This window comes from Bombina bombina, unplaced genomic scaffold (assembly GCF_027579735.1).
Source record: "Bombina bombina isolate aBomBom1 unplaced genomic scaffold, aBomBom1.pri scaffold_928, whole genome shotgun sequence".
NCBI lineage: Eukaryota > Metazoa > Chordata > Amphibia > Anura > Bombinatoridae > Bombina > Bombina bombina.
In genome coordinates this window covers 61,821-79,157 of record NW_026511133.1, presented here as the reverse complement: position 1 = coordinate 79,157, position 17,337 = coordinate 61,821, and the positions used below count along the sequence as shown (strand labels likewise).

General features: G+C 40.0%; 1 protein-coding gene across 1 annotated transcript in view; it reads left to right on the top strand.

Annotated features, from left to right (window-relative positions):
* The window catches only part of LOC128643625 (actin-binding protein WASF3-like), a gene marked incomplete at its 3' end in the record, with an annotated part of 94,579 nt that overhangs the window by 26,418 nt on the left and 50,824 nt on the right, over positions 1-17,337 (top strand). Inside the window, exon 5 of the mRNA XM_053696459.1 lies at positions 15,480-15,655. Within this exon, the coding sequence (XP_053552434.1) occupies positions 15,480-15,655 (176 nt within the window). The remainder of the gene's footprint in view (positions 1-15,479; positions 15,656-17,337) is intronic.

Here is a 17,337-nt window from a genome sequence, read left to right as displayed (position 1 = left end):
GCAATTGGCTAGGTTAGCGGCTAAGAATTCTGGGTTTGCTATTGTGGCGCGCAGAGCGCTTTGGTTGAAATCTTGGTCGGCTGATGCGTCTTCCAAGAACAAGCTACTTAACATTCCTTTCAAGGGGAAAACGCTGTTTGGCCCTGACTTGAAAGAGATTATCTCTGATATCACTGGGGGTAAGGGCCACGCCCTTCCTCAGGATCGGCCTTTCAAGGCAAAAAATAAACCTAATTTTCGTCCCTTTCGTAGAAACGGACCAGCCCAAAGTGCTACGTCCTCTAAGCAAGAGGGTAATACTTCTCAAGCCAAGCCAGCTTGGAGACCAATGCAAGGCTGGAACAAGGGAAAGCAGGCCAAGATACCTGCCACTGCTACCAAGACAGCATGAAATGTTGGCCCCCGATCCGGGACCGGATCTGGTGGGGGGCAGACTCTCTCTCTTCGCTCAGGCTTGGGCAAGAGATGTTCTGGATCCTTGGGCGCTAGAAATAGTCTCCCAAGGTTATCTTCTGGAATTCAAGGGGCTTCCCCCAAGGGGGAGGTTCCACAGGTCTCAGTTGTCTTCAGACCACATAAAAAGACAGGCATTCTTACATTGTGTAGAAGACCTGTTAAAAATGGGAGTGATTCATCCTGTTCCATTAAGAGAACAAGGGATGGGGTTCTACTCCAATCTGTTTATAGTTCCCAAAAAAGAGGGAACGTTCAGACCAATCTTAGATCTCAAGATCTTAAACAAGTTTCTCAAGGTTCCATCGTTCAAGATGGAAACCATTCGAACTATTCTTCCTTCCATCCAGGAAGGTCAATTCATGACCACGGTGGATTTAAAGGATGCGTATCTACATATTCCTATCCACAAGGAACATCATCGGTTCCTAAGGTTCGCATTCCTGGACAAGCATTACCAGTTTGTGGCGCTTCCTTTCGGATTAGCCACTGCTCCAAGGATTTTCACAAAGGTACTAGGGTCCCTTCTAGCTGTGCTAAGACCAAGGGGCATTGCTGTAGTACCTTACTTGGACGACATTCTGATTCAAGCGTCGTCCCTTCCTCAAGCAAAGGCTCACACGGACATAGTCCTGGCCTTTCTCAGATCTCACGGATGGAAAGTGAACGTGGAAAAGAGTTCTCTATCTCCGTCAACAAGGGTTCCCTTCTTGGGAACAATAATAGACTCCTTAGAAATGAGGATATTTCTGACAGAGGCCAGAAAAACAAAGCTTCTAGACTCTTGTCGGATACTTCATTCCGTTCCTCTTCCTTCCATAGCTCAGTGCATGGAAGTGATCGGGTTGATGGTAGCGGCAATGGACATAGTTCCTTTTGCGCGCATTCATCTAAGACCATTACAACTGTGCATGCTCAGTCAGTGGAATGGGGATTATACAGACTTGTCTCCGAAGATACAAGTAAATCGGAGGACCAGAGACTCACTCCGTTGGTGGCTGTCCCTGGACAACCTGTCACAAGGGATGACATTCCGCAGACCAGAGTGGGTCATTGTCACGACCGACGCCAGTCTGATGGGCTGGGGCGCGGTCTGGGGATCCCTGAAAGCTCAGGGTCTTTGGTCTCGGGAAGAATCTCTTCTACCGATAAATATTCTGGAACTGAGAGCGATATTCAATGCTCTCAAGGCTTGGCCTCAGCTAGCGAGGGCCAAGTTCATACGGTTTCAATCAGACAACATGACAACTGTTGCGTACATCAACCATCAGGGGGGAACAAGGAGTTCCCTAGCGATGGAAGAAGTGACCAAAATCATTCTATGGGCGGAGTCTCACTCCTGCCACCTGTCCGCTATCCACATCCCAGGAGTGGAAAATTGGGAAGCGGATTTTCTGAGTCGTCAGACATTGCATCCGGGGGAGTGGGAACTCCATCCGGAAATCTTTGCCCAAGTCACTCAGCTGTGGGGCATTCCAGACATGGATCTGATGGCCTCTCGTCAGAACTTCAAAGTTCCTTGCTACGGGTCCAGATCCAGGGATCCCAAGGCGGCTCTAGTGGATGCACTAGTAGCACCTTGGACCTTCAAACTAGCTTATGTGTTCCCGCCGTTTCCTCTCATCCCCAGGCTGGTAGCCAGGATCAATCAGGAGAGGGCGTCGGTGATCTTGATAGATCCTGCGTGGCCACGCAGGACTTGGTATGCAGATCTGGTGAATATGTCATCGGCTCCACCTTGGAAGCTACCTTTGAGACGAGACCTTCTTGTTCAGGGTCCGTTCGAACATCCGAACCTGGTTTCACTCCAGCTGACTGCTTGGAGATTGAACGCTTGATCTTATCGAAGCGAGGGTTCTCAGATTCTGTTATCGATACTCTTGTTCAGGCCAGAAAGCCTGTAACTAGAAAGATTTACCACAAAATTTGGAAAAAATATATCTGTTGGTGTGAATCTAAAGGATTCCCTTGGGACAAGGTTAAGATTCCTAAGATTCTATCCTTCCTTCAAGAAGGATTGGAAAAAGGATTATCTGCAAGTTCCCTGAAGGGACAGATTTCTGCCTTGTCTGTGTTACTTCACAAAAAGCTGGCAGCTGTGCCAGATGTTCAAGCCTTTGTTCAGGCTCTGGTTAGAATTAAGCCTGTTTACAAACCTTTGACTCCTCCTTGGAGTCTCAATTTAGTTCTTTCAGTTCTTCAGGGGGTTCCGTTTGAACCCTTACATTCCGTTGATATTAAGTTATTATCTTGGAAAGTTTTGTTTTTAGTTGCAATTTCTTCTGCTAGAAGAGTTTCAGAATTATCTGCTCTGCAGTGTTCTCCTCCTTATCTGGTGTTCCATGCAGATAAGGTGGTTTTCCGTACTAAACCTGGGTTTCTTCCAAAAGTTGTTTCTAACAAAAACATTAAACAGGAGATTATCGTACCTTCTCTGTGTCCGAAACCAGTTTCAAAGAAGGAACGTTTGTTGCACAATTTGGATGTTGTTCGCGCTCTAAAATTCTATTTAGATGCTACAAAGGATTTTAGACAAACATCTTCCTTGTTTGTTGTTTATTCCGGTAAAAGGAGAGGTCAAAAAGCAACTTCTACCTCTCTCTCTTTTTGGATTAAAAGCATCATCAGATTGGCTTACGAGACTGCCGGACGGCAGCCTCCCGAAAGAATCACAGCTCATTCCACTAGGGCTGTGGCTTCCACATGGGCCTTCAAGAACGAGGCTTCTGTTGATCAGATATGTAGGGCAGCGACTTGGTCTTCACTGCACACTTTTACCAAATTTTACAAGTTTGATACTTTTGCTTCTTCTGAGGCTATTTTTGGGAGAAAGGTTTTGCAAACCGTGGTGCCTTCCATTTAGGTGACCTGATTTGCTCCCTCCCTTCATCCGTGTCCTAAAGCTTTGGTATTGGTTCCCACAAGTAAGGATGACGCCGTGGACCGGACACACCTATGTTGGAGAAAACACAATTTATGTTTACCTGATAAATTACTTTCTCCAACGGTGTGTCCGGTCCACGGCCCTCCCTGGTTTTTTTAATCAGGTCTGATAATTTATTTTCTTTAACTACAGTCACCACGGTACCATATGGTTTCTCCTATGCAAATATTCCTCCTTAACGTCGGTCGAATGACTGGGGTAGGCGGAGCCTAGGAGGGATCATGTGACCAGCTTTGCTGGGCTCTTTGCCATTTCCTGTTGGGGAAGAGAATATCCCACAAGTAAGGATGACGCCGTGGACCGGACACACCGTTGGAGAAAGTAATTTATCAGGTAAACATAAATTCTGTTTTTGACTTTTTCCCTGTGGGCTGTTAGGCTCGCGGGGGCTGAAAATGCTTCATTTTATTGCGTCTTTTTTGGCACAAAAAATCTTTTCTGTTTCCGGCGTCATACGTGTCGCCGGAAGTTGCGTCATTTTTTGACGTTCTTTTGCGCCAAAAATGTCGGCGTTCCGGATGTGGCGTCATTTTTGGCGTCTTATTTGGCGCTAAAAAAATATGGGCGTCGCTTTTGTCTCCACATTATTTAAGTCTCATTTTTCATTGCTTCTGGTTGCTAGAAGCTTGTTCTTTGGCATTTTTTCCCATTCCTGAAACTGTCATTTAAGGAATTTGATCAATTTTGCTTTATATGTTGTTTTTTCTCTTACATATTGCAAGATGTCTCATGTTGCATCTGAGTCAGAAGATTCTTCAGGAAAATCGCTGCCTGGTGCTGGAACTACCAAAGCTAAGTGTATCTGCTGTAAACTTTTGGTAGCTGTTCCTCCAGCTGTTGTTTGTATTAAATGTCATGACAAACTTGTTAATGCAGAAAATATTTCCTTTAGTAAAATACCATTACCTGTTGCAGTTCCATCAACATCTAATGTTCAGAGTGTTCCTGATAACATAAAAAGAGATTTTGTTTCTGAATCTATTAAGAAGGCTATGTCTGTTATTCCTCCTTCTAGTAAACATAAAAAGTCTTTTAAAACTTCTCTTTATCCAGATGAATTTTTAAATGAACATCATCATTCTGATTCTAATGATTCTTCTGGTTCAGAGGATTCTGTTTCAGAGTTTGATGCTGATAAATCTTCATATTTATTTAAAATGGAATTTATTTGTTCTTTACTTAAAGAAGTCCTAATTGCATTAGAAATTGAGGATTCTGGTCCTCTTGATACTAAAGCCAAACGTTTAGACAAGGTCTTTAAATCCCCTGTAGTTATTCCAGAAGTTTTTCCTGTTCCTGGTGCTATTTCTGAAGTAATTTCCAGGGAATGGAATAATTTGGGTAATTCATTTACTCCTTCTAAACGTTTTAAGCAATTATATCCTGTGCCGTCTGACAGATTAGAGTTTTGGGACAAAATCCCTAAAGTTGATGGGGCTATCTCTACCCTTGCTAAACGTACTACTATTCCTACGGCAGATGGTACTTCCTTTAAGGATCCTTTAGATAGGAAAATTGAATCCTTTCTAAGAAAAGCTTATTTGTGTTCAGGTAATCTTCTTAGACCTGCTATATCTTTGGCGGATGTTGCTGCAGCTTCAACTTTTTGGTTGGAAACTTTAGCGCAACAAGTAACAGATCATGATTCTCATAACATTATTATTCTTCTTCAACATGCTAATAATTTTATCTGTGATGCCATTTTTGATATTATCAGAGTTGATGTCAGGTTTATGTCTCTAGCTATTTTAGCTAGAAGAGCTTTATGGCTTAAAACTTGGAATGCTGATATGTCTTCTAAATCGACTCTACTTTCCCTTTCTTTCCAGGGTAATAAATTATTTGGTTCTCGGTTGTATTCTATTATCTCAACTGTTACTGGTGGGAAAGGAACTTTTTTACCACAGGATAAAAAATCTAAGGGTAAAAACAGGGCTAATAATCGTTATCGTTCCTTTCGTTTCAACAAAGAACAAAAGCCTGATCCTTCATCCTCAGGAGCAGTTTCAGTTTGGAAACCATCTCCAGTCTGGAATAAATCCAAGCCTTCTAGAAAAGCAAAGCCAGCTTCTAAGTCCACATGAAGGTGCGGTCCTCATTCCAGCCCAGCTGGTAGGGGGCAGATTACGTTTTTTCAAAGACATTTGGATCAATTCTGTTCACAATCTTTGGATTCAGAACATTATTTCAGAAGGGTACAGAATTGATTTCAAGATAAGACCTCCTGCAAAGAGATTTTTTCTTTCCCGTGTCCCAGTAAACCCAGCGAAAGCTCAAGCATTTCTGAAATGTGTTTCAGATCTAGAGTTGGCTGGAGTAATTATGCCAGTTCCAGTTCTGGAACAGGGGCTGGGGTTTTATTCAAATCTCTTCATTGTACCAAAGAAGGAGAATTCCTTCAGACCAGTTCTGGATCTAAAAATATTGAATCGTTATGTAAGGATACCAACATTCAAAATGGTAACTGTAAGGACTATCCTGCCTTTTGTTCAGCAAGGGCATTATATGTCTACAATAGATTTACAGGATGCATATCTGCATATTCCGATTCATCCAGCTCACTATCAGTTTCTGAGATTCTCTTTCCTAGACAAGCATTACCAGTTTGTGGCTCTGCCGTTTGGCCTAGCAACAGCTCCAATAATTTTTACAAAGGTTCTCGGTGCTCTTCTATCTGTAATCAGAGAACAGGGTATTGTGGTATTTCCTTATTTGGACGATATCTTGGTAGTTGCTCAGTCTTCACATTTAGCAGAATTTCATACGAATCGACTTTTGTTGTTTCTTCAAAATCATGTTTGGAGGATCAATTCACTAAAAAGTTCATTGATTCCTCAGACAAGGGTAACTTTTTTGGGTTTCCAGATAGATTCAGTGTCCATGACTCTGTCTTTGACAGACAAGAGACGTCTAAAATTGATTTCAGCTTGTCGAAACCTTCAGTCACAATCATTCCCTTCGGTAGCCTTATGCATGGAAATTCTAGGTCTTATGACTGCTGCATCGGACGCGATCCCCTTTGCTCGTTTTCACATGCGACCTCTTCAGCTCTGTATGCTGAACCAATGGTGCAGGGATTACACAAAGATATCTCAATTAATATCTTTAAAACCGATTGTACGACACTCTCTGACGTGGTGGACAGATCACCATCGTTTAGTTCAGGGGGCTTCTTTTGTTCTTCCGATCTGGACTGTAATTTCAACAGATGCAAGTCTTACAGGTTGGGGAGCTGTGTGGGGGTCTCTGACAGCACAAGGGGTTTGGGAATCTCAGGAGGTGAGATTACTGATCAATATTTTGGAACTCCGTGCAATTTTCAGAGCTCTTCAGTCTTGGCCTCTTCTGAAGAGAGAATCGTTCATTTGTTTTCAGACAGACAATGTCACAACTGTGGCATACATCAATCATCAAGGAGGGACTCACAGTCCTCTGGCTATGAAAGAAGTATCTCGAATTCTGGTTTGGGCGGAATCCAGCTCCTGTCTAATCTCTGCGGTTCATATTCCAGGAATAGACAATTGGGAAGCGGATTATCTCAGTCGCCAAACGTTGCATCCGGGCGAATGGTCTCTTCACCCAGAGGTATTTCTTCAGATTGTTCAAATGTGGGAACTTCCAGAAATAGATCTGATGGCTTCTCATCTAAACAAGAAACTTCCCAGGTATCTGTCCAGATCCCGGGATCCTCAGGCGGAGGCAGTGGATGCATTATCACTTCCTTGGAAGTATCATCCTGCCTATATCTTTCCGCCTCTAGTTCTTCTTCCAAGAGTAATCTCCAAGATTCTGAAGGAATGCTCGTTTGTTCTGCTGGTAGCTCCAGCATGGCCTCACAGGTTTTGGTATGCGGATCTTGTCCGGATGGCCTCTTGCCAACCGTGGACTCTTCCGTTAAGACCAGACCTTCTGTCGCAAGGTCCTTTTTTCCATCAGGATCTCAAATCCTTAAATTTAAAGGTATGGAGATTGAACGCTTGATTCTTGGTCAAATAGGTTTCTCTGACTCTGTGATTAATACTATGTTACAGGCTCGTAAATCTGTATCTAGAGAGATATATTATAGAGTCTGGAAGACTTATATTTCTTGGTGTCTTTCTCATCATTTTTCCTGGCATTCTTTTAGAATTCCGAGAATTTTACAGTTTCTTCAGGATGGTTTAGATAAAGGTTTGTCCGCAAGTTCCTTGAAAGGTCAAATCTCTGCTCTTTCTGTTCTTTTTCACAGAAAGATTGCTAATCTTCCTGATATTCATTGTTTTGTACAAGCCTTGGTTCGTATAAAACCTGTCATTAAGTCAATTTCTCCTCCTTGGAGTTTGAATTTGGTTCTGGGGGCTCTTCAAGCTCCTCCGTTTGAACCTATGCATTCATTGGACATTAAATTACTTTCTTGGAAAGTTTTGTTCCTTTTGGCCATCTCTTCTGCCAGAAGAGTCTCTGAATTGTCTGCTCTTTCTTGTGAGTCTCCTTTTCTGATTTTTCATCAGGATAAGGCGGTGTTGCGAACTTCTTTTGAATTTTTACCTAAGGTTGTGAATTCCAACAACATTAGTAGAGAAATTGTAGTTCCTTCATTATGCCCTAATCCTAAGAATTCTAAGGAGAAATCATTGCATTCTTTGGATGTTGTTAGAGCTTTGAAATATTATGTTGAAGCTACTAAGACTTTCCGAAAGACTTCTAGTCTATTTGTCATCTTTTTCGGTTCTAGAAAAGGCCAGAAAGCTTCTGCCATTTCTTTGGCATCTTGGTTGAAATCTTTAATTCATCATGCCTATGTTGAGTCGGGTAAAACTCCGCCTCAGAGGATTACAGCTCATTCTACTAGGTCAGTTTCTACTTCCTGGGCGTTTAGGAATGAAGCTTCGGTTGATCAGATTTGCAAAGCAGCAACTTGGTCTTCTTTGCATACTTTTACTAAATTCTACCATTTTGATGTGTTTCTTCTTCTGAAGCAGTTTTTGGTAGAAAAGTACTTCAGGCAGCTGTTTCAGTTTGAATCTTCTGCTTATGTTTTCATTTAAACTTTATTTTGGGTGTGGATTATTTTCAGCAGGAATTGGCTGTCTTTATTTTATCCCTCCCTCTCTAGTGACTCTTGCGTGGAAAGATCCACATCTTGGGTAGTCATTATCCCATACGTCACTAGCTCATGGACTCTTGCTAATTACATGAAAGAAAACATAATTTATGTAAGAACTTACCTGATAAATTCATTTCTTTCATATTAGCAAGAGTCCATGAGGCCCACCCTTTTTTGTGGTGGTTATGATTTTTTTGTATAAAGCACAATTATTCCAATTCCTTATTTTTTATGCTTTCGCACTTTTTTCTTATCACCCCACTTCTTGGCTATTCGTTAAACTGATTTGTGGGTGTGGTGAGGGGTGTATTTATAGGCATTTTGAGGTTTGGGAAACTTTGCCCCTCCTGGTAGGAATGTATATTCCATACGTCACTAGCTCATGGACGCTTGCTAATATGAAAGAAATGAATTTATCAGGTAAGTTCTTACATAAATTATGTTTTTACTAGAGGCATTTTTGTTAATGCAAATGTATTGGAGGGAAATGCCTATATTTAAAAGTAAAATACGCTTAAAGGGACAGTAAAGTAAAAAAAAAACAAAAACTTCATGATTTAGATAGGGCATGTAATTTTAAACCACTTTCCAATTTACTTTTATTACCAATTTTGCTTTGTACTCTTGGTATTCTTAGTTGAAAGCTAAATCTAGGAGGTTCATATGCTAATTTCTTAGACCTTAAATACTGCCTCTAATCTGAAAGCATTTTGACAAATTTTCACCACTAGAGGGCGTTAGTTCATGTGTTTCATATAGATAACATTGAGCTCAGGCACGTGAAGCTCCTAGGAGTCAGCACTGATTGGTTAAAAATGCAAGTCTGTCAAAAGAACTGAAATAAGTGGGCAGTTTGCAGAGGCATAGATACAAGGTAATCACAGAGGTAAAAAGTATATTATTATAACTCTGTTGGTTATGCAAAATTGGGGAATGGGTAATAAAGGGATATCTATCTTTTTAACCCCTTAACGACCAAGGACATCCCAGGCACGTCCTCCATTGGAGGTCACTTAACGACCAAATACGTGCCTGGCACGTCCTCTGGGGTTTAAAGCTCTGGAAGTGATCCTGATGGCTTCCAGCAGCTTCTAAGGTATTGCAGTGATGCCTCAATATTGAGGCATCCCTGCAATACCTTTTTTGGCACACCGATGCAGAGAGGGCCATCGGCCAGCGATGGGTGCCGATCGTTGGTGGGTGGGAACAGCTGTAGGGAGGCGGGTGGGCGGCCCATTGCCAGCAGTCGGAAAAGATTGCCGGGTGCGTGCATGTGCACCTGCGATCCGGGCTTAACAATTGGAGAGGAGGGGGGAAATAATTTTTAAAAATAGATCTAGGAGGGGGAGGGGGTAGGCTATGCGGGGGGGGGGACAGCTTCCAGTACCCAAAATGTTGGGAAATAGTTAGTGGGGGGAGGGTTAGACAGCTCTTTGGGGGGGATTAATGAGGTTGGGGCGAGATTATACACAGCAGAATATATATATATTTTTTTTTTAAAGGGACAGTAAACACCAGAATTTTTGTTGTTTAAAAAGGTAGATAATCCCTTTATTACCCATTCTCCAATTTTGCATAACCAACACAGTTATAATAATATACTTTTTACCTCTGTGATTACCTTGTATCTATGGCTCTGCAAACTGCCCCCTTATTTCAGTTATTTTGATAGACTTGCATTTTTAGCCAATCAGTGCTTGCTCCTAGGAGCTTCACGTGCCTGAGCTCAATGTTATCTATATGAAACACATGAACTAACGCCCTCTAGTGGTGAAAAACTGTCAAAATGCTTTCAGATTAGAGGTGGTCTTCAAGGACTAAGAAATTAGCTAATGAACCTTCTAGATTTAGCTTTCAACTAAGACTATCAAGAGAACAAAGCAAAATTGGTAATAAAAGTAAATAGGAAAGTTGTTTAAAATGACATGCCCTATTTAAATCATTAAAAAAAAACTTTGACTTGACTGTCCCTTTAAGTACTTTTTCATTTTTGTGTGCAATGTCTTCTTAAGAATGCTGCTGCTCTTGTGTATTCATTATCTACCAAAGAAGTTTGGAGATTCAGACATTTGTTATTCATGTATTGAACAACATTTATGAGTTAAACTGCTCCATATCCAGCCTGCCTCTGATAAACATGCTTTGGAGCCTGCAGTTGAGGTATGACTAAGAGAAGGATATAACTGCTGGCATTACTAAAGATCTTGCTTTATTTGACGTCTATGATAGTTTCAATAGTCACAAATCCTTTCTACATCAGCCGAGTCTGATTGTTATGCATCTGAATTTGGTTTCAGATGTATGGGTACTGAATGTGATCGATCAAAATTTTCCATTAACAGATGTTTTGTCAGATCTTTAATTCTCATTGATGCTGTTTGAAAGACAATTTTTTTATTGAATTGATTCTCAATTACAAAAGCACCTACAGATGTTCTATATTAAAATCTTTAATGACACTTGCCAGCATGATCCCTTCACATGCTTTTATTATGTAACTGGGTCTGAAATATGCCTATCTGCATATTCTAGAGGCTACTGTACAGTGTTTCCTTATTTGCCATATGAGACTACTGTATTCAGTTTTTTTTTTTTTTTTTTTTTTGTGCCCTTCTTTAGTGCGGTCAACATCAACAAACATTTTAACAATAATATCCAGATAAATATATTTGTAATTGGTCATTTCCAAAGATCTCACACAGGGAAAGAGTCCTCATTATTCAGCTGGTTTGATATGTCAGATCACATCACAGTCCTGCAGTCTCTTCTTGGATTAGACTCTTGTATAATTTGTACACAACTATTATAATTGTACATTGGTCCCGATAGAGGGTGCTTCCAATTGGAGCCTTCATGCTAAAGCTTTGGCATCACAAAATAAAGCTTCTATTCGTTTTCCAAATTAGTACTGTCCTTGTGGGCCATTGATGTGCTGTTTGATGGCAACCTGCATTGGGGAGCAACATTACAGACTAATTTCTTTCATTAGATGTGAGAGTTCATATGTCATCACGTCTGGGAATATTCCCCTCCTGACTACCAGGAAGAGGCAAAAGCCACCCCAACACACCAGAGCTTTAAATCCCACCACTTCCCATGATCCTCATTCCTTTTTTCTTTTGCCTTCTTGATGACGAGTGAGGTGAAAGTGAAGTGCAAGATCTACTCATTGTTTCAAAGGGGATCCTCTAACTGATTGGAGGCCTGAATCCTCCTCACAGTAACTTATCGTTCAGAGCGGCAGGCAAGGATTTATCCGCCAGGCAGTGAAAGGTCTTTTCTCTGAAAAATGTTTGCAGACCTCCCAGGTGCAAGTTGGTCCACCAAGTCCCTGGTCTACAGTGAGCTTCTCCTTGTAGACTCACAGCCCTCCCCAGGTGAAATGTGGACCTGTCCACCAACCCTCTAGGTTCAGATACTAACTTAGCTCCTTGGTATTGTGCTCGCCTTGCCTAAGATGGGCTCGGTAAATCTGCTTGCATTTCAAATAAAGATAACAAGAGAATAAAGAAAATTTGATAATAGGAGTAAATTAGAAAGTTGCCTAAAATTGCATGCTCTATCTGAATCACTAAAGAAAAAATTTGGGTTCAGTGTCCCTTTACTTCACAAGTGTGAATATAATTTACATATAATTATCTGATAAATCTGCATAATCCCCATTCCACTGTTTGAGCATGCATAGTTGCAGTGGTCTGAGGTGTAGGCGGGCATAGGGAACTATGTCCATTGCCGCTACCATGAGTCCGATTACCTCCATACACGGAGACACTGATGGCCGAGGAATGGAATGAAGAGCTTGGGAAGTGATTAAAAATTTTGATTTTCTGACATCCGTCAGAAATATTTTCATTTCTGCTGAGTCCATAAAGGGCATAAATCGCCTAACATTCCTAAATTGTTTGGAATAACATGCTTTAAAACATCAGGTATGATTTTGTATCGATCAGGTAGTGTAAGGGTTACGCCCGCTTCACAGTGCGCAGTGTAGGTGATATACCTGCCCTGACCATGCTTTGCAGACCAGGTATCAGTGGTCAGATGGACCCTTGCCCCAACACTGTGTGCCAGACATGCCATTATAGCAGACTTATATGGATTTGGCGTTGCTTTTTGGTAATTAGAAGGCTGCTAAATGCCACTGCGCACCACACGTGTTTTATGCCCAGCAGTGAAGGGGTTAATTAGGGAGCTTGTAAATTTTAGCTTAAGTGTAGTGTAGTAGACAACCCAAAGTATTGATCTAGGCCCATTTTGGTATATTTAATGCCACCATTTCACCGCCAAATGCGATCAAATAAAAAAAAATTGTTCACTTTTTCACAAACTTTAGGTTTCTCACAGAAATTATTTACAAACAACTTATGCAATTATGGCATAAATGGTTGTAAATGCTTCTCTGGGTTCCCCTTTGTTCAGAAATAGCAGACTTACATGGCTTTGGCGTTGCTTTTTGGTAATTAGAAGGCTGCTAAATGCCACTGCGCACCACACGTGTTTTATGCCCAGCAGTGAAGGGGTTAATTAGGGAGCATGTAGGCAGCTTGTAGAGTTAATTTTAGCTTAAGTGTAGTGTAGTAGACAACCCAAAGTATTGATCTAGGCCCATTTTGGTATATTTAATGCCACCATTTCACCGCCAAATGCGATCAAATAAAAAGAAATTGTTCACTTTTTCACAAACTTTAGGTTTCTCACTGAAATTATTTACAAACAGCTTGTGCAATTATGGCACAAATGGTTGAAAATGCTTCTCTGGGATCCCCTTTGTTCAGAAAAAGCAGACATATATGACTTTGGCGTTGCTTTCTGGTAATTAGAAGGCCGCTAAATGCTGCTGCGCATCACACGTGTATTATGGCTAGCAGAGAAGGGGTTAATTAGGTAGTTTGTAGGGAGCTTGCAGGGTTAATTTTAGCTTTAGTGTAGAGATCAGCCTCCCACCTGACACATCAGACCCCCTGATCCCTCCCAAACAGCTCCCTTCCCTCCCCCACCCCACAATTGTCCCCGCCATCTTAAGTACTGGCAGAAAGTCTGCCAGTACTAAAATAAAAGGTTTTTTTTTTAAAAAAAAATGTATTATTATTTTTTAGCATATTTACATATGCTGTGGTGTAGCATCCCCCTTAGCCCCCAACCTCCCTGATCCCCCCCCCCCAAAACAGCTCTCTAACCCTCCCCATCTGCCTTATTGGCGGCCAACTTGGGTACTGGCAGCTGTCTGCTATTATTTCACAGTCAAAAAAGTGTTGTTGTTTTTTAAATGTACACTACTGTTACACCAGATATGAGTGGTGGCACTGGGCAAGTGGGCACAGTATACGCTGTGAGCCTGACACACACGCTGGCAGGCAGGCAACTGCAATTAGATTACACAGGAAAAAAAAAAAAAAGCAGACTGATGTTCTAGCCCTAAAAAGGGCTTTTTGGGATGTGTCCTTACAGCAGAGATCAGATGAGTCCTTCAGGACTGTAGTGGACACTGAATACACTAGCCTAGCTATCGATTTCCCTATTAAATCAGCAGCAGCTACACTGTCCCTCCTCTCACTAAGAATACAGCTTCCGAATGAATCTAAAATGGATGCTGTCCAGGAGGTGGGAGGGTCTGGGAGGGAGGGTCTGCCACTGATTTGGCTGGAATGTGTCTGCTGACTGTGATGTACAGGGTCAAAGTTTACTCAATGATGACGAATAGGGGGCGGACCGAACATCGCATATGTTCGCCGTCCGCGGCGAACGCGAACAAGCTATGTTCGCCGGGAACTATTCGCGACATCACTCGTAAACTAGGTGATAGTTAAGTCAGCACTAGAGTAGAAATGCATTACTAGGACCTAGTTGTCTGGTGAGCCAATAACAATTACCAAATATGTGTAGCTACCAATCATCAGCAAGTTTCTATTACTATATTGCTGCTGATGGATATGTAAATATGCTTTTTCTTAATAAATACCAAGAAAAACGTAAATTTGATAACAGAAGTGAAGTTAAGTGTTTTAAAATATGATCTATTTATATCATGAAAGTTTAATCTTTAATTTCTTTAAATGCATACTAATACAGAGGTATCAGCTGTGTACTAGGTTTACTTCTGGAGAGGGATACACCTCTGCAAACCTATATCTTCGGTGACATTTGTTCTTGCAGAAAATAAAAAAAAATGCATTGTTAAATGCCATCTTTTCAGAAGCAAATGTAAGAAATGTTTTCTATGCCCCTTTTGTTTCCAGGAATAAACACAAATCAGATTTTATTAATATCCTCAATGCTAAATGCCAATAATATAATTTCATTTCCTTTATGAGGACAATTATCCAGGCTGTTCAGTTACTAAAACAGACTATTGGAGCCTTAGTCTCCAAATGGTAATCGTTGCTGAATTCTGACCTCTTTCTTTAGTAATGGTTTTAATCTTCTCTTTAAGCACAAATTCATCCGTTTCATATTTTGTTTTTCTCTTTTCTCTAAATAACGAAATGCACCAAAAAAAAAAATTGTTGGATTTCTTGCATTTGTTAAAGGGACCGTAAACGCCTTGCAATTACAAGACTCTTATTGTCTTGCTATGGAATAACATACCGGCCAAGTCTAAACACTTCTAAAATAAACTGGCATCTTGTTAACTGTTAAAGCCAGGTAGGATGCGATATGTTGCAGGGTTTGCCTTGTGGAGTCTGTAAGGGGCATTTTCAGCTATTAGAAAAGCCACACTTTTCAGAGCTACATTACATGAAAAGGGGGCAAAATAATGCAGCATTGTTTTACTTTGTATAACTAAATAAGGTGTTTACTGTCCTTTTAACTGGTCTATCTTATCACAGCTTTGATGCTTTTTTGTAATGCTTGTACAAATGTTACTAAAAGAAAGCGGCACTTTGCTTAATAGCACAAATATATTTAAGCAAGTCTTCCTTTCTGGCTTAACTCTGTTTAACTATTCTCTCTTCCTTCTTGTCTTTTTGCTTTGCTTCTCTTTTCTTTGCACGTCAGGAACAAAAGCGAGTAGATGGCACAACTCGTGAGGTGAAAAAGGTTAGAAAAGCCAGGAACAGACGACAGGAATGGAACATTATGCAGTATGATAAAGAGCTTAGACCTGACAACAGGTTGTCTCCTAATGTCTACCAAGTCGCCTCTTCCGAGGGATCACTATCCCCTGATACTAGGTCTGTGAACAATTCAGCCGTCTGCCCTGTGAAAACCTTTCATAAAGATTACTGCCCTAAGCTTTGCTGCATCGATAGGAACATATTGGAATGTTGATGCAGATATTAGAAAAACATAAATATAATTTTGTTTTTATATTTCTATTGGTAATATTTTGTAAAGTATATAGATCATTAAAAACACAATGTCGCATTTCTTATGGTATCTCTAATTTTACATGTTTTAGCTGTGCAATATACTGTAGCTCATTTTCTGAACTTAGCTAAAAGATTGTTTGCATATATTAACATGATTTCACTATGAAAAGATGAGGATTCCTTCTTCAACTAGGTGTTTTTTTTTTAGACCAGTCTTGCTCTTGCAGGTATAACAGTGAATTAATAGGGCACTGTATAGTGACCCCCACCCGCCCTTTTTTTTTTTTAAATGTATTCCTTATTTTCCATTTTACGTGATGGTGTACACATTTGTTTACAAATAGCTCATTTACCTTTATTTTGACTTTTAAAATAGTTACTTACAGCAGAACTAATTATAGAAAAGTTATGTAAACAATGAGGTGCAGAAGAAATCACATTCACTGTGCAGGGGTAGGAGAGTTAGGTACTAAAATGTTCATTTTAAATTGTTCTTTCTCTAAGTGTTTACAGTGAGAGATGAAATAAGGAGTATTGTGTATGAATATATAGAAGAGGTGTCTATTTGCATTTATTTACTTACACAGAAAACATATCTCTAAAATAAAAAAACAAACATGAATAATAAGAAAATTTAAATGGAAATCAAGATAAACACTTGATTTGAGTTGCTTACACTTCTGTAACCGTTACAGTTCATCATTGACAGCGAAGCAATAACCTATGCTTATATCTCTTGCAATAATATGCACACTCTAACAATCATCATATTAAAAATGCTGTATATAAAAATAACTATGCATCATTTTAAAGTACTTGTGTTCTCTGTAATGGTAATGACCATTGTAGATTATGGGCTAGATTACAATTTGCCCGTTTGCAGACGTGCGATAAATAACCAGCCATTACAAGTGCCGTGAGCCGAGATCTCTGGTTAATTTTATAAATATACCCCAAATGCCCCCAATATACAGTGTAGTCTATATTTTTTATTTTTTTTTAAAAATTGTACCATTTTTATTTTTTAATAAAATAACTGCACTAGGCAATATTTTTGGGGTAAAGTTGGCGGGAGTGGGTTGTTGGAGGAAAAAAAAAAAACAGCACTGAAAAGTGCTTTTACATTACGGTCTACGGGAACTGTGTGCTCCCTGTAAATATATATGTATATGCTTATATACATATATATTTGTGTTAATATGTGTATATATACACATATTAACACACAGATATATATGTACATAAGAAAAACTTGTACTAGAAACATTTTTGTTAATGGAAGTATATTGCAAAAATGCTTCTGTTTAAAATTAGAATGCACCCATGCACATTTCAATTTTGACCTTTCTATCCTTTTAAGCATTTAGGTTATCTATGTAATCCATTTTTTTTTCTTTTGCTTACATAATTTATAACTTTTTTTATTTTAAAATAATCTTATGATTTAATTTAGATATGTTTACCTTTTTGGATAACACTGCAATTTTTTCACTTTGATATATGTACTTTAAATCTTTGTGGGGGATTTCAAGCTGAATAGACAT